The 25,079-nt window shown below is 43.4% G+C and overlaps 4 protein-coding genes across 5 annotated transcripts; 2 read left to right on the top strand and 2 right to left on the bottom strand.

The window, feature by feature from the left end:
- Positions 1–1,710: 1,710 nt before the first annotated feature.
- On the bottom strand, positions 1,711–4,406 carry LOC108131849 (protein ILRUN). Its single transcript, XM_017250922.3, has 4 exons — positions 4,035–4,406; positions 3,331–3,939; positions 2,731–3,026; positions 1,711–2,649 (listed from the first exon to the last, which is right to left on the bottom strand). The coding sequence occupies exons 2-4, from the start codon at positions 3,810–3,812 to the stop codon at positions 2,510–2,512; spliced, it is 918 nt and encodes a 305-aa protein (XP_017106411.1). The 5' UTR covers positions 3,813–3,939; positions 4,035–4,406; the 3' UTR covers positions 1,711–2,509.
- Positions 4,407–4,687: 281 nt separating this feature from the next.
- Fim (plastin-2 Fim) lies at positions 4,688–19,159 on the top strand. 2 transcript variants are annotated; one of them, XM_017251010.3, is made up of 5 exons: positions 4,688–5,420; positions 16,428–17,538; positions 17,604–17,882; positions 17,952–18,205; positions 18,271–19,159. In XM_017251010.3, exons 1-5 carry the CDS (start codon positions 5,346–5,348, stop codon positions 18,493–18,495), a joined length of 1,944 nt encoding a protein of 647 aa, XP_017106499.1. In that variant the 5' UTR covers positions 4,688–5,345; the 3' UTR covers positions 18,496–19,159. The 2 variants fall into 2 exon arrangements, with proteins under 2 accessions (XP_017106499.1, XP_017106498.1); XM_017251009.3 differs by lacking the exon at positions 4,688–5,420 and adding an exon at positions 14,417–14,904.
- A 1,673-nt stretch (positions 19,160–20,832) lies between these two features.
- On the top strand, positions 20,833–21,568 carry LOC108131859 (uncharacterized). The gene is made up of 2 exons (XM_017250936.2): positions 20,833–20,925; positions 20,995–21,568. The coding sequence occupies exons 1-2, from the start codon at positions 20,887–20,889 to the stop codon at positions 21,505–21,507; spliced, it is 552 nt and encodes a 183-aa protein (XP_017106425.2). The 5' UTR covers positions 20,833–20,886; the 3' UTR covers positions 21,508–21,568.
- Positions 21,569–22,195: 627 nt separating this feature from the next.
- LOC108131858 (uncharacterized) lies at positions 22,196–23,199 on the bottom strand. Its single transcript, XM_017250935.3, has 2 exons — positions 23,073–23,199; positions 22,196–22,808 (listed from the first exon to the last, which is right to left on the bottom strand). The coding sequence occupies exons 1-2, from the start codon at positions 23,136–23,138 to the stop codon at positions 22,230–22,232; spliced, it is 645 nt and encodes a 214-aa protein (XP_017106424.2). The 5' UTR covers positions 23,139–23,199; the 3' UTR covers positions 22,196–22,229.
- Positions 23,200–25,079: the final 1,880 nt, after the last annotated feature.

Below are 25,079 nucleotides of genomic sequence, written 5' to 3' on the forward strand. Positions count from 1 at the left end.
TCCAAGTGTAGTCTGTTTTTTTTTGAATTTGCATTTCGAGCGTCAAACTGTCTGGCAATTGTTTTATGCATTTAATGCATTCCGTTTTCTGGGTCTCTTGGACTGATTTAAGGCCCGAAACTATAGAGGCTTATAACGAAAAATCACTAGCCTTTAACTATGCAAATAGATGCCTATTTTACCCTTTGGGGACCAGGACAGGACCTCCTTCTGGCTATGTTTTTCATTTTTATTTGCTTTTCCAATTGCCACGAAAAGCTTTCTTGTGGGTGATGGTGATGGGAGGGTGGAAGTGGAATCAAATGAAACGAAACGAAATGAACAAACAAATTGGCGTCGTTGTAACGACTTGACATCAGCACGTGGCCCTGTACGGAGTGGATGGTGGAGTGGGTCTGCCCAGTGTGTGCCAGTGTGTGTGTGTTGACAATTGCCAATGGCTGGGCTTGTAATTCCCAATCTATGAATATCAAATAGGCCTGGGGTGCCCATCCGAGCCATACTGGCTGGCGAAAAATACGTGTAGGGCCCCCAGCACCCAACCCCTACCCTGGTCCTGGCCCTGGCACTGGCTTGTTTGGCAATCAAATCATAATCTGAATATTCCAGCAATAACAACACAAGCTCGGTCTCCGGCCCACCTCCGGAGTAGATAGGGACATTAGAAAGGATGGGTAGTCCTGGGTAGTCCTCGCAAATGCAATTTTAGAGTGTTACATGAAACGAGAAAACGCGCAATTTGTGCCTCTGACTCCTGGCAGAGTGAGCAGGACAGCCTCTACAAGGGGGGAGAAAGAGAAGGACTCTGAGGGCTAGAAAGAGAGAGAAGCAGAGGACTTGGGCTTTGACGCCTTTTTGATTTGATTGTCCATGACATGATGGGGTTCGTCCTTCTTCTTGGGGGCAAGGGTCTTGTGCCACCCACCCCCCTTCCCTACACCCTCTACCCCCTCTGCCCCTGCTGCACTTCCGCACCATTTTTGTAATTCAAGTCAAAAGCTAGTCGGAGTTGTTTTGCTATTGTGTTGATGTTTCAATTCCCTTATGGTCCTTCGAGACAAGCCATCCGGAGCATGTGTGTGTGTTTTTGAAATTTTTGCATTTTTGACTCAATTACAATTTTCATGCAGAACAGCAGCAAGGGCTCGGAGGAGTGTCTGAAGAAGGGGGGTGCTCACATACATCACAAGAAAGTAGTCGCCGGCATAAGTTATGTTTTCTCCCTAATCCGATTACGTAATGTGATCAAAATATAAAATCAAATCAAAGGAAGTTGTGCAAAAAATAAGGAATTTCCTTTGAAATTCGTCAATCTCCGGATTTGAATTTAAATGCAATTTTCGGAGAGGCAGTAGATTTGAATCATAAACACTCTTCAATCAAAATTATTCATTCGCTGTGAATGGCAAAATATTAGCCGCGCAGTTTTTAAACTTAAAAGTGCTGCCTATTTGGATCAGACAGCTTGTTGGGTGATAGGCAGCACTTAACAGTAGTGCCAATTATTCGAACCAAGAATTTAAAAGATTTATAGGTAGTATTTTTTTTTATTTATATATGGCATTTTGATCAGAAAACTTTACATTTCAAAAAATCTTATTAACTATATAAAAAATTATATATATTTTATATCTTATGTTACAAAACTATAGACAAAAAAGGTTTTTAAAGTTCATTCCCACATAAAAAACATTAAAACAAATACATATCTCAATCATTCCACATTTTTTTTTTCTTGCTCTGCTCAATAAAACACTTAAGCCTAATTTTGTTACAAGGTTTTTTTCTGCTTAAATTCAACTCTTCGGTTACGGGGGAATTAGGGGCTTTAAATTAAAGAAAAAAATTAATTCTGCATTTAAACAATCGCACACACACGCACGCGCGCAATTTTTAGCCTAAAAACTAAAAACAGAAGAACACACACGATTCTCCTCGAAACTTATGCTGATTTTTCACAAAAAAAAAGGTCGCATTTCAAGGTCCGGCAGGCTGACTAAACCCTTCTCGCGACTAAACCAAAGATATATATTATAAGCTGACCTGAGTCGACTCGACTGACACCAAATAAAAGGAGAAGGGAGAAAGGCTGCCGCTTTTGGAACTCAAAAACATAAAATAAACGGATCGAATAGCATTATAGTATTATAGTAGTAGTAGTAGTAGTAGTAGTAATAATAGTAGGGCTACACGTGAATGGCGTTGGCTACATATACTTCAACATATGTACGGCGTCAAGTGTGTAAAAACCGAACCGATCTGTCCGTCTCTCCGCTACTGAGAACAACGTTAAGTCTAATCGTGGGAGCTGGAAGGGATGGATGGGGGGTGGTCGTTATGGGGTTCGGGGGATCTGGGACTAAAGGCTAGTCATTATCGTAAATGTTACAGTTCGCAGGGGGTATGAAATGCTATCCATGATGCTTCTGTTTTGTGGGAACCCGCACATTGAGCTGGCAGGAGATGGAGAGGATCCTGGATGTCTGGCCACCGGGACTCTCTCTGGCGTTCATTGAGTGTGCGCCGTTATCACGATGTTCATCTGCGGATATACATCCGGCTTGGCCTCCGTTGTGATTAGCTGCACCATCCGTTGCTGCAGTTCGTCCTGGCTGGCCTGTGTGCCCGGCGGTATCATCCAAATGGCATCTAAAGAGGGGCATGTAACAGCATTACAAAACAATGCCAACAAGGTTCTGGGTTATATGGTTTATGGGGACCATTGCTCACCGCCAAAGTACCAGCCGTTTGGAGTGCACAGTCGCCACATGATCGGCGGCTGGGTGGGCATCAGATCGGCCAGGATATCACATGTTTCCCCGGGACGCAGGGCCGGCACATTGATGCGTTGCGTCTGGATGGGCGAGGTTAGATAGCAGTTGCTGGGCCAGCGTTCGGTGCCGTCGTTCTGCAGCTGGAAGGCCTGCTGTTGGGCGCTCAGATGCTTGCCCTGGACGATCTTCATCGAGGGCAGCGACTGGAGGCTACAAAAGTCCAGGTAACAGCCCACGGCGGTCTGCAGACTCCTGGTGGAAATAATCGAAGAAATATGTTAATATTTGATCTCATAGAGATTTCGATTCCAAGCCACTCCATGCTGGGTTTGTTTGTTTTTTTAGAGGGACTTCCAATGCCAAAATACCCGCTGATCCCCGCAAGAGGAATGATTCAGCTTAGTGAGCTGTTTCCCCCACTTTTGGGACTTATCTTTGTTTAGAAAAGTATCGGGTTCGTGGAAGCTGAGGCTTCTTTCTGCTTTCGTCAACTTTTTTTCGCCCTCGAGGGACTTCCTGTTTTCTTAACCAGTAACTATCAATAGACCATCCTTACCAATTGCTCATTTCCAGATAGAACCTGGCCGACTCGCGATTCATCTGATTGTTCATTAGGCTCTGGAACTGGCTGATCAGATCCTCGTGGTCTGTGGTGCCCATGCAGCTGAACTGTTGCAACAGCAGCGAGTCGATGTCAAAGTCATTTGTGGGCAGGCCCTTGATGGCCGCCGGTGCGGACGCGGATGCGCTTGAGGTTGAGGTTACGGCTGCGGATGAGGGACTCGGATTTGCGTTCGCATTCGGGCTGAGATTTGGATGCGGCATCATTCCCGGCGGTGCTGGCAGCGGTATGGCCATCATGGGATTCGTGGTGGTGGTGGTGTTGGTGGTTAACCCAAAGAGGGGCTCACACTGCATTTGCTGTTGATCGGAGGTGGCCATGGCCGGATGCGGATGCGGGTGCGGGTTCTGGAGAGTGTTTTGCTGAGTCTGCATCTGAGTCTCGGCGGCGTTCTCGTAGTTCTCCTCCACATCCATGTCTCTGGCTGGCGCTTGTCTTTCTCGCTGCTTCTTCTGGTTTCTGGTCGCGGGTCTCGGCTCTTGGCTCTTCCTCTGCGCCCTTGTTTAGCGTCCTTTGTTTTGCTTTCTTGTTGGTGTAATTTCTCTGGGATTTGAAATCGCAAAATGAAAATGCGTTTTACGCTTTGTTGTTGTTTGAGCACAAGTGCCCACACGTACGCACACACACTGGCGACTTACCCAAACGCACACACACTACCACCTCGTATGCGCAGCTCGGCACAGGGATGCAGCAGCAGCTGTTGGTGCGACAAAAACAACGACTCCGGCGGTGACCTCTGCGGCTGGGGGCGTTCTTTGGGGGGCCGGCGACGTGGGTAGCGATCTCTGACCTCAAGTAACGGTCTAAATGGGCAACGGTGATCGCTGGACAGTGAAGATCTCGGATTAAAATAAAAGGCAACAGCCAGAGCTGCAACGGTGTGGCCAGATCTATTTTTCACGATTCGCTCCTCAAACGCCCAGACAGACCACACTTGCGATGCCACTAGGCGGGCAGATTTCAAAATCGAATTGGATTAGACCAACTAACTTGGCTAGTTAGTTGGACTGGCTAAAATATGTAAGTAAAACATTTAAGCCATTTTTGAAGTTCCTTTTTATATACATTTTTTATTAGGAAACATTTTCTTTTTCCTAATAAACTTCATAATGAAAAAAAAAATCATGTTTTTAGGTTGCTTTATTGTTTAGGTTGTTTATTTTTTTAAAAAGCATATTTAAAAATCGGTTAAGCTTAAAAAGCTTTATCAAGCTAATCAGACACGAGCTTTTTCGATAGCTGGAGTCCAACTATCGGTAAATGCACTTGGTATTATTCGCTAACAGCTTCTCTGGCCACACTGTCGTTTTGCGCGTTGTTGTTTTCTGAGCTCCGTTGCTCGCTGGTACGAAAATTGTTAATATTGCTAACAATCCGTTGCGAACGCACAGAAGCCGGCGATTGCAGTGCAATCTTTACCAATTGTAAATAAACAAAACCGAATTTTTTTTGAAAACATTTTTTTTTCGGAAACGACACGACACCAAAGTGCAAAAACAGCAACAACAACGAAAGTGCGAGTGTGTTTGTGTGTGGCTGGAAAGGAAAGGCTGTAATCCGTAATCCCAACTGGAATGGTAATTAGCGGGCGACGTAGCGTGCTGGAGAATTAAGATTTTAAAAAATAATAATTAATAAGCAGAAGTTTTTTTTTGAAAAGAAAGTGTCACAGTCACACGCATACATATAAAGACGCCGAATAACACTCATACAGACACACACCCAAAGGCGGCGAAAGGAGCGCGGCAAAAAAAAAAAACGAAAAGGCAAGAACGAAAGAAGAAGTCAAAGCAGAGAATATAAAGTAACTGCGAAAAACGGCGACACAGTGAAATTAATAATAAACGCATAATTTATTTAAAATAATAACCAATCAAACAATCAGCCGCGCGCGCCGCTGTTATAAATAATTAAGAAAGTTAAGAAAAGCACAATACAACAGTAAAAAGATGGCAGCGCTGAACAAATTCACAAAAACGCTGTCCATTGATGAAAAGGCCGAGATCAAGGAGAAATTTACAGAGGTAAGTAGAGGAAGTAGTGGGAAAGTGACAAAAATATTCACAATCAATAAGTGTGTGTGTGTGTGAGGAGGAGGACAATTATTAAAATTAAATGCCAATAGCATGACTCACTCAAACACAGCGAAGACGCATGGGAAGGGGGAGCAAAAAAAAAAAAAATAAAGAAGACCAGGATGAGGGTGGAGGCAAGAGCCAGAAGCAGAAAAAAGAAGCGGTGCATGTGGGCGTCGGCGTTGACAATGGGGGAGCAGCGACGCCGGCTTTGGCTGCGGCTTTGGCCTTCAACAGCAAAAAAAACAAAAACAACAAAGCAGCCCAGTGCAAAGCAACCCCCCATGAAGTGAAGAAGAAGAGAAGAAGACAAAGCATCGCAAGGCTAACGGTTAATGCGCTGCTGCTGCTGCTGCTGCATGTGCGAGAGAGGGTGTGTGTGCGTATAAGTGGTGGGGGAAGGTGGGGGAGCAGTTGAGCAAACAAGTTTCATCTCCCCTATCGTCGCACTCTCTCTTTCTCGTCTGTCGGTCTCTGAGAGAAATACAGTAGACAGTCGGTCGGTGGAAGGGAATGCTGGGGGGCATGAAGGGTTTATCCGGAAAATAGGTCTCTGCCGATAGCTCTGCCAGACACCAAACTCTGCCACAGATATGCCCCGAAAACAAGCACCCGATAAGGCATGCAAATAGCCTTCTTATCGCCATAGGAGAATTTTCTTAAAATTTCCAAAAAAAAAACAAAAAATTATTTACAAACCCCCACGAGTTGACAGCGAAATCTGTCTCCACTTTGGGTGGTGGCCCCTGCAGTCGGCGTTGGCGTCGCTGCAACTGCAGGAACCGCCGTTGAAGTGAAGAAGCAGCAGCGCATGCGCCGCCAAGCGCAAGTTCAATGTCGCTGTCGCTCTGCCGCTCTATCGCTCTGCCGCGTCAGTGACTAATATTAAACAAACAAACTAAACAGTCAAGTCTTTTTCGTGCGAATTTCACGAGAATTGGTATTTTTTTTGGGTAGCGCCAACGTGCATTTTTTGTTCAGAAAAAAAAAAAAAAAACATTTATTTCCATACTATGACACCACGTAAGCGTCGCTGCCGACGTTGACGACTGGCAGCAGCTAGTGGGGTGGCGGGCAGGTGGGGGCGCTTTGAAAAACCAGTTTCTGCTTAAAAATAAAAATACAACAAACACACACACACACACACATATACACATACCAGACCCGCCGACTGCTTGCTGCTTGGAGATGGAGAGCGTGAAAAACTACGTCTCAGATTCTTAGCTTCTCTAGATTCTCAGTTTCTTGAGATTCATGCGAGAATGGTGGGTCATAAGGGGTTAAGGCTGTTGGAAAATGGGGCAATGCTGCTATAAGATCTTGTCCAGACATGTCTGTACATGTTTAGACCCTTAACCCCCCCACAAGTCAATTAAAGACAACTTGAATCAGCAATAGGCGTTAGTCACACTTACAGTAGTGGCACCGTCATCTTGGTTCAAAGGTCATTCCTCTGATTTGGACACCAGATCCCAGTTCCCAGTTGGTGTTAACCTCCAGTGCCAGTCTCCAGTCTCCAATCCTGCTCTGCATTTCGTTGGTTTTTTTCGCTGAGCTCGTAATTCCCGACAATTCACAATCCAACCGAAAAATACAAGTGGTAAGGGGGAGGGGGCGGTGGGGGAAACAATAAACGCCCACGCTGCAATTGCTTCCACGAGTGCAGAGTGGAACAGTGCTGGCCGTAAAAGTTCGTACACTGGAAGACATAAAAAAAAATATAAGAGCGTGTGCCTGCCTGACCGCCTGATTGCAAATGCAGTTGGCAGTCAAGGAGAGAAATTCAAGGCACTGAGAGAAATTTTGGTTATATTTTATTTTTTTTTTAAATCTAAATATATTTGTTTATATCATTTCAAAATTTAATCCCAATCCTATAAGTATTTTTGGAGATATTCATTAATGTGAGGATTAATATCCTCATGGCAGAGTTGACAGCGTTTCTCAAGACGGTGATCATTATTTCTCGAAAATGGATCAACTGATCGGTCTTAAAATTGTAACCAATCTTCTTGGTTATATTCTCCAACTAACAGACAGAGGAATTTATTTTAAAAAAATGTATTATTATTTTTTTGGACAATTTAATAAAACTATTTCATCAAAAAACTATATTTTTGTATGTAAAAGTCAAGGCATTTTCTCAAAAAATGTGAATTTTTGGAAAATTCTTCGATCATTACCTGCATTTATGTATACTTTGTATAGATATGGATATTTAGATATCTGGATAGATAGAGTAATAGAGATATAGATAGATAGATAGGAAGATATATATCTTGATAGATAGATTTAATAGCCAAAGGTCTCGCTGCCAGTGCTATACCCACTTAGTTGGGTTAGTTTTGTAAACTGATCTATGTACCTTTAATAATAATAATGATAATAATATATAATAATAATAATAACACCTATCTATAATAGATATATATTTTCGGTAAAGGTATTCTATATTTTAGATCGACTTATCGACTATTAATAATATTAATAATATTATTAACAAGTTTAAGACCGATTAGTTGATCCATTTTCGAGAAATATTATTAATATTATTAATATAATAAGTATTAATTTAATATCATCTATTTTCATCTTAAAAGTAGCATCTACTAATGAAAATAATAATTATCGTGAAACAGTTCAAGATCTTTTTGTTAAAAATTAATCTGAAATAAGAAATTAATTAAGAAAAACTTTAAAAAAAAAACCCTTAGTCCCTTAACTTTCTAAAGTAGTTGCTATTTTTGAAATTTATTTCAAATCTTGAACCTTAATTCAAGAAGTATATTGTTTTTAATACAATTTAGAGTCAACTTTTGATATACAATTATTATAATTTTAATTTATTATTACTATTATTTATTAAATTATTATTTAAATTTTTTAAAGTGTAGTTTATAAACCCCCAGTAGCACGCGTTCGCGGCGTTAATCGCTCGCACAATAGAGCCCCTTTGTGCTTAAAAATCTTAAATCTTAAATTCCGATGCGTGGCCAACGGAACGATATATTCTTCGCGAGAAGTGCCCAGCTTTGGAAAGAAAACAGGATAATGTTTGGGGGGGGGAGGCCAAGTGGGTTGGGTGGGTGTGGTGGAGTGGCAGTGAGTGCTGCCCGAGTCGGATGACTAATGCCCCATGAAGGCAAGCCACTAAAAATAAACAAATCCAGTTCCGCATTCAATTAATGATATTTTGCATTCCATTCCCCATTCCCCCCCCCCCCCCCCACCCTCCTCCATGAAGGTTGTGGGATATGGAAGGAGTGGCTTTGTTTATAGATCCATGTAGTATATATCCATGTAGTACTATGTATCTTATGTACTTGTAGATACTTGTATCTGCTGGCTTGCTTTCCTAAAATTGTTTCAAGATGCCCCGCTTAACGCTACTTTGTGCCTCAAAACTGATTCCGAATCTGAATCTGAGCTGCCGCCGCACCCACGCCCCAGTCTCCAGCTCATATTTTTCTCATTCTGCGTGGGAGTGGCAGTGTTAATTGCTCATTGAAGGGGGGGTTCTGCTGCATACTTGATATAAACACCAGCGGTCGAAATCCTAAGAAGCCTTGGAAGTAGTTACCTTCCCAAGTGCCATGACCGGATGAGTCACCAAGATGGCCAAGACTTACGTCAAGTTATTCCACAAAATTTATGGCCAAGATTTTAGACTATTAAGTTCGATTGCGGTTTCTATTATTTTAGCCGCCACTGTGTGTTGTTGTTGTTGTTGTTGTTGCAGCGGCAGGCATTAGGGCTCTCTTACTGCCCCCATTCTCAGCCCCTCTTCTGGGCCCTGCAGCCTGCTGGCTTCCATCAACATCCAGCCTTCAAGTGGCTTTTGTTTTTTTGTTTATTTTGGATTTATAATTTTTTTTTAATGTCGTTTTAATGCAACATGCCAGAGAGCGGTACAGTAGTGTCGTGCCGCACAGTGGGTCGTGATTAACGATCGATGATATCATGCCCCAAGAATCCCCCTCGCTATTCAAAGTCGAAGAACGCCACGTAAGTGTTACGTGATTTGGAGAATAAACATACAAAAATGGAAGTCAAATATCGGCATATCTTGGAAGGATTAGTACCAGTGGATAGTACCAGTGTACCCCTTGGAGTCGAGAGTGAAAGTGGTGCTGGTGGTGCGTTGATTGCGTTGCATGGTGGAGCGATAAGTTGCAGCTGCTTGGCGGCAGAGACTTGGACACTTTCCCATCCCCATACCCCATCTTTCGCTTTTTTTTTTGTCCTTGTAGATACTCTACCAGAGGGGGTATATCCACTAAGAGATGGAGCTTGAAAAAGAGTAAAAGAATGGACCCTACCTTTGAAGAGGTAGGGGATTCTTCCTCATAAGCATCCAAAGCAGGGTATTCGCATGTGGGTGTACACTCCTTTTTTGGATACTCCCCGGGTTTGTTGAACTCTTCTGGCCAGTTACCTTATGAGAGGGGCAGCCGGGAGGGCGGAGGGGCTTGTTTGTCATTTCTGCCATTTTGGGGTTTCACTTGCCACCACCAGTTACCACTAGGAGGCCCCACTTAGTGGATTTGGATATGGGTATGGTTGCCAGAGGCATGGATGATTTAGTGCCTCATTTCCAAATACCCAACCGACCGTGTCTGGTCGGTCTGATCTCTCTGTCTCTTTCACTCGCTGATTAACTGTTAATTTGTCATAATGAAGTGCAGTGTTGACTTTCACAGATCTCTGGTCTCTGGTCTCTGGTCGCGTGCTCTACTGGTGGAGGTCATGGTTTGAGTGGCAAGTCATTGAGGCATGTCCAATACAATTAACACCCATCCACCCACCACAGTGGAGCGCACTGGGGGGAACTAGTTCGCTGCTGGCACTGGCCGGGGACTAAATGCACTTCAATTAGCGGTACTTGATACTCTTATACTCATACCACTCATATGGCTAATTAGCCAACCCTGGTCATTTGTCCTGGTCCCCGGTGAAGGCCACGCCCTGCCCAACAGGAGGATCTTGAAGGGCATTATGAATTATATAATAATTACACCTGAAATTCCATCAAAGCCCACACCGCTATTTGCCTCATAAGAGCTATTGTTTTTTTTTTGGGGATCCACGCCCACGACAGAGACCCGCTGTCTAGTTAGCGGATATGTGTCACTGCTGATTATACAATTTGCTTAGCTTTCGGACGGACCGACAGACCGACGCACTGCAAGTTTCTACATAAATATTTATTACACTCCGAGTCCGAGTTGCCAGTTGCTGGTAATAGCAGACAAGCGAAAAGTCAAAATTCGCTTTACGTGTTACAAATTTCAATTGACTGCGACAACCCTGGGTTGGTGACTGGAAAGGGGCTGGGTATGGGAGGTATGGGAGGGGGTTATTGAATGCGAACAACGACCGGCAAACAACCGAAAGAGAGACAGACACAACAAACAACAATAAAAACAACAACAAACCACAAAGAGAAACGAAAAGTAACGCACTGACACCGTTTCTTTCTGCCTGACAGGCGACAAAAGGGTCGAGTTCACATTATGATGGTTTCATATTCATTTTGTAGATTTATTTTAGTACGATTTTTATGGGTGTTTTTGGGGTTTAAGTGAGTTAAGAGAGAGTATCGGATATCATATAGTCTTTAGGATTGGGTTATATAGTGTGGGTTTATTTGGTAAGAGTTTATTGGAATTTGGGAGCAGAATTAGTGGGTTAGAATCTAAACCAGTATTAACAGTAATAGTAGTAATACTATTAATTTTTTTTTTTATTTTTTATTATTTTTTTTTACTTTTTAGTATTTGATTAAGATTTAAATAGATGTTTTTAGTAAATTAATAAAATAAATGGAGTATCGGGTATCATATAGTAGGGTTTTCAGCTTTAAGACTCTTGGCAAAATCTTGGAGTCTTGTCTTTAAGAGTTTATTGGGATTTGGTAGCAGAATTGATAGGTTAGAATTAGTACCGGGTATCATATAGGAAAACGATATCGTTTATGGCACTTTCCTTCTTTTAAAATCTTAAAAGATCTAGCCTTAATAGGGTATTTAGGTTTTTATGCTTATTTTTAGTAGCTTATTAAGATTTAAAGAGATGTTTTTAGTAAATGGATTAAAGAAGAGGAGTATCGGTTATCATATAGTAGGTGCATATCGTTTAAAACTCTTTCCTTACCATAAAAACTTGTATTATTCTTGCCTCTTTGATGATTACTTTATTTATCGTAAGGTTTTATATTTTTTCCAGATGATGTCATTTAGTATCATTTAGTATAGTGATATCATATAGTAGTGGAGCCTGTAATAGGTTGTTTGGAGTTCTCCCTTCCTATAGTTTATGTTTTCCTATAGTTAGTTATAGTTTTAGTTTATTTTCAAGTTATTTCTGGTCAGTTTTTAAATTACTTCTTTAAGAATAAATATGTAAAAAGGAGTACCGGGTATTATACAGTCATTGGTAGCTATACTTTATAGGGAAATCCCTAGCTTGCTTTATAAGAAAGATCTTACCTTCTTAAAGACTTTAAATTTTAATAATATTTTAAATTTTATAAGTAAGATTTAAGTACCGGGTATTATATACTCTTGTAATCAAATAGTAACCTGGCTTTCTTATAAAAGACCTTTCTGAATAACCTTGCTCTGAATAACCTTGCTCTTACGACCTTGCTTCTAACAAGCTATCTCACTTTGATTTCATAAATATACTATATATCTATATATTCTATATATCGGGAGTAAAGATATACAAAGTGTTCTACTGTTTACTTTTAATCAATTAATGTTTGAGAATTCCCCGCAAAGTGTAGATATATATTTTTACGACTTTATAATATAAAGTTTATACGGCCGGTGTCTGATTGTGGGGTGTACGTACGTACGGCGTTGGTGGTCGTTTTTTTTTTTTACGGCCGTGCAACGGTAAACAACTATCTGGGCATATCGTCATTATCTTCCGAGGCAGAGGCATCGGAATCGGCATCGGCATTGGCATCAACATCGGCATTATTAATTTCTGTTCAATTGGTTTCCTTTTGCCTATAGAGAGGTCATAGGGGCTGTGGGGTCTGGTGTTGGTTATAAGCATATGCATGTATATGATATATATATGTATATATCTATCAAACAATGCTGATTAACATGTTCGAATGCCTTCAAAATGTTGACTCACTCACGTTTCGAGTGTTGATGTAATGCTGCCATTGTTGTCGAGGTCGAGAGGGTGGAGGAGTGAGGAGGGAGGTCTGTGTGATGCTTGCACTGTTGATAGTTGATATGCAAAGGCAGACTATCTCGTGAGGGGCATACAAAATGACCGAAACTCAGGAAAACCGGTTCAATGAAAGCGAAAAATAACTAGCAAATCTCGGCCAGGTGACATTGCAATTACGTCACTCCCCCGGTACTCGTCTCATTGTCCGGGATTCCGATCTCCGACACTAAAAGCAACACAAACAAGCCGCCTTAAACGCCCGCTTAGCCCGCTAATGAACTTCATTTGCTGTAAATTGACTTTAAACGACAATGACTAAGTCTCCCCCCCCCCCAGAGTTGGAGCTGGAACTAGAGAGCTGGAACTCATGCTGGAGACAGGGAAGAACGTTCATTAACAGAAATTTTTGCGCGTTGTTTGTCATAATTATGATTACCTGACTGGCTGACTGGCTGGTTGGTGAAGAATTTGGGAGAACAAGACAGGCAGGCAGGCAGGCAGGTGACACCAAAGGTGAACGCTACTTTCTACCGTGGGCCAGTTTCGTGGGGTCAGGCGTGTGCGGTTCTGGTTTCTAACCTTTGGAGGTCTGGAAAAGGTTAATTATGATCTTGAATTCAGATTGAGATGCAATCTGAGTTCACTGGCAGACGCAGCTGTAGCTATAGATGGTATTATGTAACTGACAGATGGATTACCGGCTGGGGAGTGGGAGTGGGGCTGCAGTTTGTTCAGCTGGCCCCAGGAAGGGGGCTTCTGTTATTTTATCTCCCACCACCCCACCCACAGTAGGGGATTAGTCATCCCCCCTGATCGATAAAGGTGACTATGATGTATGAGAATGAGATCTATTTGGAGGAGCAGGTAGGTCCTATGTCTGGTTCCTTGTCTTATCGCCAGGGTACTGTCTTATCGGAACGTAAATGGATTTATGTTCTACAAGCTATAACTTGCCTCAAATGACAATTGCCACATAATTCACTCGCTGATACAATGCCTATTAAAAAACCAATTACGTTTAAATACCTTGTGCCGCTCTCTCCCCAAAGAGAGCGAGCGGGAGAGAGGTTAACCTGCCAAAAGGTAGAAGAGTACTGCCGTTAGCCGATAAATTCTTGATGCGTAAGCACTTTTTTGTGAACTCTTTGCCGAAAGGGTTGCCAAGTCATTCCAGTGGAGGGGAAATCCGACAGATTCATTCATGATTCATGAATAGGCTTGTCAGAGCATAAGTATGTTTGAAGACAAGTGAGTCACTATAGTCAGTAACACTTCCTGTTCAAGTCAAGTATCCTGGCAACCCTAACAGTTCGAGTGCACTCTATCGATTAAGGGCCAACAAGAGCGAAAAGAGGTGCCATGGCTTATCAGTAGTTGCCTCCAAAAAAAGAAGAGCCCATTCGTGGTGGGGCGGGAGGGGTGTGCTACCTTTCCGAATTATCGGGCGGGCACTACCTGGCATTTTTTATTGCAATCTGCAAGTGCAGCTGTTTTTCCCTCGGTGAGTAACTTTCGGAAGCGATGCACTCGCTCCTTCGCACTTAGCATAGCACTGGACGGGCTTTTTTGTGATTCAGGATGACGCGCGCACTGGGAAGGCAAGGCAAGGTGGCGGCCGCTCTCCGCTGCTCCAATTACGGCGCTCTCGCATATGTAGGAGCCGATAAGGCTCCGTTCGATTGGCCAAGTGTATGTATTTTGCTTTTATGATAAAAGCAAAGGCATAAATAGCCCGCCCGCCGCCATATAATACTCAGTTAGTTCTCAGCACCAGCTTGTTGAAGGCGATCCAGTGTAAAGCAGGAAGGAAGGAGAAGCCGGACGGAGGAAGAAGAAGCTAGCCCAACGCCATTACAGCCACCCACGATATCCTTGCCGCTCACTAACGCTCTCTCTCGCAAGCTCTCTTTATCGCGCGCGCGTTCTCGCTCTCGCCCTTTCAAACTAACGGTCTACTTCGTGGACTACTCTTGCGATCTTCGCTCTCCGGCGCGTGTCCGTGCAAGATTGCGCCTGTGTGCCTGAGTGTGTGTGTGCAGATCAATTAATTTTTTTTGTTTGTGTTTATTTTTCGCGAAAAGAGCGAAGAAGCAAGAAGGAATTCACTTAACAAATACAACAAAAAATAATCAATTGCGATTGCGAGTGAAAACAAACTGGAATAATGGCCGATATTATCAACATTGAGCAGCACCAGACGATCGAGGAGTTCAAGCAGAATCTCGAGGAGCTTATTCCCGATGTAGGTGGCGCTTTCTCAACTCTTCCAAAGGGGATAAAGGGAGAGGGTGGCTTAAGAGGAGATTAAATCTCTTTAAAATATGTAGTTAAGGGAGGATGATCTCTGAGGAGTATCTTATATTTCAAGTAGGACTGTCATTTTATTACTCACAACTCACGTAATCACTCCCTCTCGTTTATTTGCGGTTTCCCGGAACACTTTATGGCTTTTTAATCGATAACACCAATGACTGAAGACCACAAACACGCACAGGAATACCCATACAACTACTCCACCTAGGGGCCCTACTACAGTGGACACCTTCGATAAAGTGCACGCGCCTTCAGCTGACCCCTATATCCCACCTCCTACTCCCACCCCTATAGCCTGTAGGCATAATCACTTCCGCTCCATGTCAGTCATATGCTGGGCACTCTCTCCCTATCATGATTCTTGGAAACCAAGGACATTACCCTCGATGGTAGCCCCCCTCCTGAGCACCTGCACCCACCCACCCAACTGGTATCATTACCATATACGTAATCGAGTGCTGTTTTCGATTCCATGTTCGCCTTTTTGGCGCACAGACATTTATCTTATCGGCAAACAGCGCTAGCGGAGCAATCAACGCTCCACCATTGGCAACACCACTGAGCTGCCATAAATTCCGCAGTCCAGTATCGGGTGATACGTACATAGAGGTGCCTTTATGCCCCCACCACCACCACCACCACCATACCATCGCCACCTTGCTCCAATTTCGAGTATTTCGCGAAGCTTTTACGACACCACCCGGCTCCGGCTCCGGCTTCAGCTCTGGGCTAACTTTTTGGTTTTCCCCCCAATTTGGGATTTAGGATTTGGGATTTGGGAAGTCGTCCTAGTCGGACCTAGCTCCCAACTATAGGCAGGGAGATGCCCTAATAGAGAGTCTATTGGGCAAGGTTAGTAAGGACTTGGTAGGGTTGTAGGGTTCCGAGGAGTAAAGCCGACTAGCTAAGCCTTAAGTTTATGACTAATATTAGGAATAAGAGCTTTAATCTAATCAGAACAGAGGGCCTCTATTGATTGGCCAAGGGGGATTGATTATAGGAGACCACCACGATGGCCAAGTTTTTAAATAATGAGTCATATTCGTGGCCAGAGATCTCACCTCTCTTAGTCATCCGGTGGAGAGCTGGAGGAAATTGATTTCCAAACTATTTTGGGCTTTCACTTTTTGGGGGTTTTGGAGGAGGTCTCCCTCCCTCCCACGGCACGCTGTCAATCAGTCAGGTGAGAAATAGTTCCTCCGAGTCGGTGAGATAACACCCATAGCTGCGATAAGACGGTAGCCGGAGATCGGAAGAAGCATTATTTTGCATACCAGAGATAGAGCAGGTGGGGGCCAGTGGCCAGACTTGATGATTGATGACTCACAGATGGATCGAATGAGTTACTCATATGATCGGAGGGGGGGAATTACTCATGGGGGATGACCTCGCGGGGCAGATGAATCATGGCAGATGGCAGAAAACTAATCAGAGCATCTCTCCCTCTTCCAGCTGGATGCCAACAAGGATGGCTTCATTGACCTGCACGAGCTGAAGGATGCCCTCAACCAGGTGGGCTTCAAACTGGCCGGCTACCAGGTGCGCGAGATGATCGACGAGTTCAAGAGCAAACAGCGCACCGCCCACCAGGGCAAGCTCAACCTGGAGGAGTTCGAGACGCTGTGCCTCGACCTGAAGAGCAAGGACGTGGCCAGCACCTTCAAGACGGTCGTCTCCAAGAAGGAGAACCTGGAGACCCTCGGCGGCATGTCGAGCATCTCATCGGAGGGCACCACGCACTCGGTCCGCCTCGAGGAGCAGCTGGCCTTCTCCGACTGGATCAACTCGAACCTGGGCCACGACAAGGACCTGCAGCACCTGCTGCCCATTGATGGCGAGGGCAAGCGCCTCTACCAGAGCATCAAGGACGGCATCCTGCTCTGCAAGATCATCAACCACTCCTGCCCGGACACGATCGACGAGCGGGCGATCAACAAGAAGAACCTCACCGTCTACCGGGAGTTTGAGAACTTGACCCTCGCCCTGGTCTCCTCCCAGGCCATCGGCTGCAACATCGTCAACATCGATGCCCACGACCTGGCCAAGGGCAAGCCCCATCTGGTCCTGGGCCTCCTCTGGCAGATCATCCGCATCGGTCTCTTCAGCCACATCACCCTGGACAGCTGCCCCGGTCTGGCCGGCCTCCTCTTCGACAACGAGCGACTGGAGGATCTCATGAAGATGTCCCCGGAGGCCATACTGCTGCGCTGGGTCAACCACCATCTGGAGCGGGCCGGCATCTCGCGCCGCTGCACCAACTTCCAGTCGGACATCGTCGACTCGGAGATCTACTCGCATCTGCTGAAGCAGATCGCCGGCAACGACGCCGACGTCAACCTGGACGCCCTCCGCGAGTCCGACCTGCAGAGCCGGGCCGAGATCATGTTGCAGCAGGCGGCCAAGCTGAACTGCCGCAGCTTCCTCACGCCCCAGGACGTCGTGAACGGTGTCTACAAACTCAATCTGGCCTTTGTGGCCAATCTCTTCAACAACCATCCCGGCCTGGACAAGCCGGAGCAGATCGAGGGCCTGGAGTCCATTGAGGAGACGCGCGAGGAGAAGAGTGAGTACTTTGATTGGCACTTTGGAGCTCCCCTATTGATATTCCCTATACCTATTCCTCTCCAGCTTACCGCAACTGGATGAACTCGATGGGCGTGTCGCCGCACGTGAACTGGCTGTACTCGGACCTGGCCGATGGCCTCGTCATCTTCCAGCTCTTCGACGTCATCAAGCCCGGCATCGTCAACTGGAGCAAGGTGCACAAGAGGTTCACCCCGCTGCGCAAGTTCATGGAGAAGCTGGAGAACTGCAACTATGCGGTGGACCTTGGCAAGCAGCTCAAGTTCTCCCTGGTGGGCATTGCTGGCCAGGATCTGAATGACGGCAATGCCACCCTGACATTGGGTGAGTATCCTCTCCCCCCACTCGATTGGTTTCGATTTCCATGCTAACTCTTGGACTTTCTGGGAACAGCTCTCATCTGGCAGCTGATGCGCGCCTACACCCTGTCCATCCTCTCCCGACTGGCCAACACCGGCAACCCCATCATCGAGAAGGAGATCGTCCAGTGGGTGAACAACCGCCTGGCGGAGGCCGGCAAGCAGTCGCAGCTGCGCAACTTCAACGACCCGGCCATTGCCGATGGCAAGATCGTGATCGACCTGATCGACTCCATCAAGGAGGGCAGCATCAACTACGAGCTGGTCCGCACCAGCGGCACACAGGAGGTGGGTTTATAGATTAGAGTCCCGAGATTAGAGTCAGTAATGCTTATACTTTGTGTGTCCTGCAGGATAACCTGGCCAATGCCAAGTACGCCATCTCCATGGCCCGCAAGATCGGTGCCCGTGTCTACGCCCTGCCCGAGGACATCACCGAGGTCAAGCCCAAGATGGTGATGACCGTGTTCGCCTGCATGATGGCCCTGGACTACGTACCCAACATGGACAGCGTCGACCAGAACAACCACAACAACGCGGCAGTGCCACCAGTGGCGGTCGTCACCAACAGCAATTAAGTGGAAAGGACTACAACTCAATTATACACCTACAGAAGCCAACAGATAGTGTGGACAGGGCAATAGGGCACTGGGTGGACACCACTATTCCACTCTCATCCCCTCCTCGGACTTCCCCCCCTCCTCCAACAACAACAACAACTTGTCCTTGTATCGGCATCTACATGCCCACCTTTTTTTTTTTTTTTAAATTGCGATTACTTTTTGTAATTTTTTTTTATTATATATTTAAACATATAGCCTAGCCGGGAGTGTCCAGCCCTCGTCTGTGGCTTGTAATAAGGGGGGAGGCACTGCCCGGTGACTGGCTTTTTTGTTCAACAAGTGTGTTGCACGTACAACCTTATTTTATAAATAGGGATTTTCTTTGCTTTCCTCCTTTGCCTTAAAATATTAACCCCTATAGTCCGTGCAGGATCGTACATGTTCGTGCATGTCTGTGCAGTATGGAGAGGCAACAATTGTAATATTCACACCGAGACACTGAGAAAAAAACAATTAACTTTGTAATATATATACATATATATTTATATACGACTACGATATGCGCCTATACACACACACACATGAATATATCTCTATATATATATATTTACATGAATCGATATACGATATACGATATATTTTTGCATAAATGATCGAGAGAGAGTAACGTAACCGTAAACTTCAAAGAAAAAACAAACAAAAAAAAAAAGGAAAAAAAAAAAGAGCAACACCTTTTGTATTTAATTATTTTTGTATTTTTTTTGTAAGCGAGATTTGTTTATGTTTTTTTTTTCCACGTGTGTGTGTTTTTTGTTCTACTTCTTTATACATATTATATATTTTTTGTTTAACTTTGCGTTTAAGAGAGAGAGAGAGAGAGGTTTAATTAGAAAGAGAGGGCGTCATGGGGGCGCCAGACATGACGGAGATGGCAACACGGATGGTTTTTTTAGTGCAATGAGGCGACATATTTAAAAATAAAAAAGCAACAAATTACAAAATACAAATTAAAAATTAAAAATTACAAAATAAAAACTAAAAACTAAATAATATTAAAAACGGAAATGCAAAACAGAAACAGAATCGTGGAAAACAGACCAGAAAAAGATGAAGTACTACTATATGCATTATAAAAATAAAACAATAAAGTAAATCTACAAAAAAAATACTAAAATTTAAAACTATTTTATTAATTTCATAATTTGTATTGCAATTTCCAAGCTATAATCAGGTAATGCCCCATATTCTTGGTCTGAAATCAGAAACTAGCCCTCGTAGGATGACTCAGGAACTTGGGAACTTGAAATGGATCACCTTCTGGGCCTGGAGATATGAATTTTTTGCTTTGCGCAATTAAAGCATGTCGATAAGGATCCCCGTAATCTTGGTATTTTCGGACCCTCCATCTAATCGCCGCCACCGCCAGCTTATCAGCCAGGGAGCCTCTCACGTGGCCAGAAAATCGAGAGTGGTCGGTCGGCAGGGGCAGGGCAGGGCAGGGGGTTCACAAATCAAATCGAGTTTCCAAATCAATCAGGCGCCGAGGTATCCGGATGTTGATAATGCCACTGGAAGGGCTATATTTTTGGGGTTGGGTTGGGGGGTTTTAGGGTTAACTTCTTGAATATTTTATAGAGGGTCTGGTAATGGTCTTTTGAATTTTGAAAAGAAATTAATGATCTATTCATTTAAGTTTTCAAAATCAGCGCCCTTAAGTATGCAATATTATATTTTAGCTTTCGCCTATAGCCAAAGCCTACTTTTGGGGGTTCAGTCCTTGTCTTCTTTTAGGCTTTCTTGTTAATATTTTATGAAATATGTTTAAAAATATCAAACCTGAAATAAATACAAGTAAAGGAATACCATATTTAGAAGCTAATGTTTCAAAATATATGCCTTGAACCTTCTATAACTATCTATTATTAGTATAGTTTTTATATTAGTTCAAGTTTAATCACCATCTTAAAACTGGCCACTTATTCATTTCCTCCTGAAACTCATTTCCTGGGCACTTCCTTTCCAAATATTAAGAAGAGGAAATTAATATTCATATTATCTGACTAAGAGAAGTCTTTAAACTTAAAGCTTTACAATATTCAAAGATCATTAGATTCTTGAATAATTTACCATAGATATCGGACAACCGATACAAGAAGTTACAAACAAAACTGGCAATCAAAACAGTGGTAATTGGCCTTGGCCTTTAGGCGTATTTTTTTTTATCAAATAATGGCAAGTGGGAGTTCCAGAATTATTTCTCATAGATAACTAATAGGTGATGTGCAATAGGCTTAGGCCCTTATCGGTTATCGGAGAATTAAGTCCACCAGACAGAAGATCCAGACCACCAGACAGAAGTATAAAAGGCCCCACAGCCCCATGTGGTGGATATAGTTATTCCCAATCATGAAGTATCTACTGGTTCTGGCACTCTGCTTTTTGGCTGTGAGTTTTACCAAAGAAAATAAATATCCCTAAGTCTCATATACTAACACCCCAATCCTGCCCAACCAGGTCAATGCCCTGGTGGTGCCGTACAACGGCGAGGATCAGGAGGAGGACCTCCGTCTCTTCAGCGCCACCTACAGCGCCCTCAAGACCGCCCTGCGCACCATCAAGGGTCTCAGCTGCATCATCGACTGGGTGGTGGGGATCAAGGCCAGTGCCGAGAAGTTCAACTCGGACATTATCCTATGTGGCGTGACCGCTAGCAAGGATGTGACCAACCTGATAAACGCCAACCTGGAGATCATCAATTCCTGCAGCAACATCATCAACCTGAAGTCCACCATTTGCGCCGCCGCCGACGATGAGGAGGCCAAGATCACCAACAGCTGCTTCGTGAAGACCGTCGCCCAGGTGTGGAAGCTGAAGAAGCAGGTGGAGAAGGCCGCCAGCCTGGCCGCCAAGCTGCCCCAGACCGGACCCAATGCCTCGGCCTGTGTCAGCGAGTCGGTGACCACACTGGTCGAGTACTACACCCTGTTCCCCCAAAACATTGTCAGCTGCTCCAAGCTGACTTCCTAAGAGATGGGATAGATACCACAAAACTGCGAGCATTTAATAAATTTTTTTTTTTAATATATTAGCTAAAGGTATTCTTTTATAATATTTTACAAATTATGGCCCTTAAAAGTTTTCTTTTAAGACATACTTTTGAGTTTGAAAAGTATGACTGTTTGGCCATGATTTTGAAGGTCTTTATATCTTCTATCTTTAGAAGAAGAGATATGGAGATATGGATGGAAAGATATACACTTGTATGTACAATTATTTATATTTATTCCTACAGGCTGGAAGATCGGTTGCCGGTTGACCCTAGGAAGTGGAATTAAACGCTTAATCAGTAGAATTAGTAGAGTTAACTAGTAGAACCCTTGAAGTAAAAATTAAAGAGCCTTTCTAATATTTGAGGAAGCTCAATGGATTGGAAGGATAAAGTACTTTGACAATGAATGCATAGGTACTACCTAATAAGGTCTATTAGGACACTGAAAGGAAACCAATAGGATCCCAACAGGTTAGGATCCCAAAGGAATGGAGTTAATATGATTTTTCAATTGATTTCCTTTTATTTCCAGAGGATCGGTAGCAAAAATACATCCAATAGGAAGACCACTTGGAAACTGAAGGTAAAGTCGAGTCCTTAGACCCTTAATCCCCACTCCCCAATCATCCCCACTAAGAAATATACCTAATTTTCATTTTTTCATAATCGTATTTATTTATTTCGTCCCTTCATGACGCCCCTACTGCTGTCCCTTTATGATGGCGATGCACTGGTTGATGTTGGGCATGTAGGCGTTGCAGGAATCGACCACAGACTGGGTGGCGGTTATGTAGCAGTTGCTGGTGTCCTTGGGCAGCTTGGCGGAGTTCTTGATGATGGAGTTCATGCGGCGCACAATTTTCATGGATGTGATGAACATCTTCCTGCCGCAGTTCACCCAGTTCTTCAGCCAGAAGGAGGAGCTGTTCTCGTCCTTGGCGCACAGGGTGTTCAGTTGGGTGAGGCTGTTGCCCAGAGTAATCATTTCACTGGCAGTGTTCACAATGGCGAGCACATCCTTGGGCATGGCAGTGGTGCACTTAGCGACATTCTTAACATAGCTGGTGCAATCAAGGACCACATGAGCCGTCTCATCGACGATGCACATGGTACCGTTAACACCATGGAATCCAGCCTTCAGGACTTTCCAGCAGCCGCCGACGAAGCCGTGAGGCTCAAAGTCCATGAAATCCATGTCGTCCATGCCCTCCATGTCCATGCCGTCCATGTCCTTGTCCATGCCAGTCATGGCGAGGTCATCATAGCCGATGGCGTTGGCCTAAAAAATTCAAATATATTTAAGATCGTTTATTTAAGTTTTTCTTCACATTTCGAGCACTATACACTTTTGTTTTGGTTTCTTTCAAATAATCAAAAAAAAAAAAACAAAAAAAAGGGTTTCAAGAGGGGTATTATCTTTTTTTTGTGATTTGTTTTTGTCACACTTATGGTTCTTTTTTTTTTTTAGATAACGATGATAATGAGTACTCGTGCACTTCTCAACCTCCTCGATCTTTGGAGGAGACACCGGCAGGACACTTACATTGGCGGTGGCCAGCAGGAAACTGGCAGAGGCCACAATCAAAAGGCAGACGTTGAGGACTTTCATTGTTGGAATATTCACTGGCGAATGTTTGCTGATCGATCCCTGGAGTTTGTTTATATAGGAAAGAGCCTCCATGGGGATGGCAGCCTCTAATCAGTGGCTACCACGCGTCAAGTGGTGATATTCGGTAAATTAATATGAGCTTAATTTAGCTACCAAAGTCCGAAACTAATTTGACCTTATCTATGCAGGGAGCTGCTGGTCACCAACCTGACGGTTCTCGGGGCCAGATAGCTTCGGCGTGGCTCTGGTTATCACCTAACACCAGCACCAGCACCTGAAGATATTGACCAGATTCAGTGGCGCTATCACTCGATGCTGCACCTGCGCAATCTCCGGTGGACTGTGACTCCCAAACCCACAAAAAGGAAATAATATACCTAAGGTTGTTCTAATTTTAAAAGCAGCAATCAAAACAAACCCCTTGGAGCCGTCTATTTATCAAAACGACATGCATCTTCGATTTGAAAATAACATTAAAATAACCTCCAAGGCGTTAAGCTGATACTGAGGATGGGAGGCAAGACACCATCCAAGCAAGACACCATCATCATCATCCAAGTTAACCACTACAATCCCGGCTTCCGGCTCCAACCAGCGAAATAACTACAGAACAAGCACCATCATTAGTAATGTAAGAAAACATTAAATTGTAAGTATTTTATTGTAAGAAGAAGGTATGTATAAGTTTAGATAATAATCCTAATAGGCTAATCCAATTTATCAATAAAACTAATTTTGTAATAGGCATATATATATATGTAGATAAATAAATATGTTAAATATACATATATATTTAAAATTAATCTTTTTTGTTAAAAGTGTGACGACGATGATGACGGTTATAATGGGTATTTGAGGGGTATTTTTTCAGAATTTTGCCAATTTAAATTATCACCAATTTTAAGAACTTTTTCAATTTTTCGGAATATTCCCTATTTTTCCAATCGTTTTTGGGTTTTCCGAATTTTTATAATTTTTTTAGATTTTTAGACTTTTCCGAAATTTTCTTGAGTTTTCCGGCATTTTCCAAAACTCTTTAAATTTTCCAGATTTTTCCTTTTTTTCCGATATTTTCGAATATTTTCCCGTTTTTCCCCGATTTGTTAAGATTTTTCGGATTTTTCTAGAGTTTTTCTAAATTTTTCCCGATTTTTCGACTTTTTCCACAAATTTTCCGGAATTTCCTTGAAATTTCCGACACTTTCCCGAATTCTTCGGAATTTTTTAATTTTTTTCAAAATGACTTGCACTTTTTTTTCACCTTCGAAAAGTGGATTTCGGCCCGCTACCAGGCTGGGAGTACCAGGCGAACAGAAACGGGCAGTAGGTGGATTCCATTTTTTCAAAATGTTTTTTGTGAATAACTCGGATAATTCGAATCCAATCCTGGATTGGGATGGCTCAAAAAACGTGGAAAAATACGTCCCATCTACCTGGCTAACAAGGTTTGGTATTGGCCAAGTTAACACGGATTTGTCTTAACAGTTAACAGATTTGTCTTATATATTTATTTTAAAAACTTCGTTTGTTTATATCTCGGTCGTTTTCCAACCGATCGGGAAGAAAAGTAACTTTCCAGGATCAGGACCTTAATATCCTTCGAACTGCATCAAAGGATCTTCATGAAATCCTTAAATGGCAATACTGATCCTTTCCTTAAATATGACTGCCGCTCGAAATTTTGGTGTTGGATTTTGAAAATCCTTTGATGCAGATCGAAGGATGTTCATGTCCTGATTCCAAAATTATATTCCATTCCAAGATCGGTTGAAAAAGTGCCGAGATATAAACAAACCAATTTATAGAAATATATTTCTAACATTAATTTCTTCACCGTTCCGTGTTAACTTGGCCAAGACCAGATTTTGTTAGCCAGGAAGATGGTCCGTATTTTTCTGCATTTTTTGACATACCACAATCTGGGATTAGAGGCCCAATAGC

The sequence above is a fragment of the Drosophila bipectinata genome, chromosome XR, assembly GCF_030179905.1.
Source record: "Drosophila bipectinata strain 14024-0381.07 chromosome XR, DbipHiC1v2, whole genome shotgun sequence".
In the NCBI taxonomy this organism is placed as follows: domain Eukaryota; kingdom Metazoa; phylum Arthropoda; class Insecta; order Diptera; family Drosophilidae; genus Drosophila; species Drosophila bipectinata.

What these genes read in the sequence shown, in the direction of transcription:
- LOC108131859 (XM_017250936.2), top strand. Translation starts at nt 20,887, where the DNA reads ATGAAGTATCTACTGGTTCTGGCACTCTGCTTTTTGGCT. An exon ending in TGGCACTCTGCTTTTTGGCT is followed by an intron (nt 20,926 to 20,994) that starts GTGAGTTTTACC and finishes CTGCCCAACCAG; the next exon opens with GTCAATGCCCTGGTGGTGCC.
- Fim (XM_017251009.3), top strand. Translation starts at nt 14,827, where the DNA reads ATGGCCGATATTATCAACATTGAGCAGCACCAGACGATCGAGGAGTTC. An exon ending in GGAGACGCGCGAGGAGAAGA is followed by an intron (nt 17,539 to 17,603) that starts GTGAGTACTTTG and finishes ATTCCTCTCCAG; the next exon opens with CTTACCGCAACTGGATGAAC. An exon ending in CAATGCCACCCTGACATTGG is followed by an intron (nt 17,883 to 17,951) that starts GTGAGTATCCTC and finishes TTCTGGGAACAG; the next exon opens with CTCTCATCTGGCAGCTGATG.
- LOC108131858 (XM_017250935.3), bottom strand. Translation starts at nt 23,138, where the DNA reads ATGAAAGTCCTCAACGTCTGCCTTTTGATTGTGGCCTCTGCCAGTTTC. An exon ending in TCCTGCTGGCCACCGCCAAT is followed by an intron (nt 22,809 to 23,072) that starts GTAAGTGTCCTG and finishes TGAATTTTTTAG; the next exon opens with GCCAACGCCATCGGCTATGA.
- LOC108131849 (XM_017250922.3), bottom strand. Translation starts at nt 3,812, where the DNA reads ATGGATGTGGAGGAGAACTACGAGAACGCCGCCGAGACTCAGATGCAG. An exon ending in TATCTGGAAATGAGCAATTG is followed by an intron (nt 3,027 to 3,330) that starts GTAAGGATGGTC and finishes TATTTCCACCAG; the next exon opens with GAGTCTGCAGACCGCCGTGG. An exon ending in AAACGGCTGGTACTTTGGCG is followed by an intron (nt 2,650 to 2,730) that starts GTGAGCAATGGT and finishes GCCCCTCTTTAG; the next exon opens with ATGCCATTTGGATGATACCG.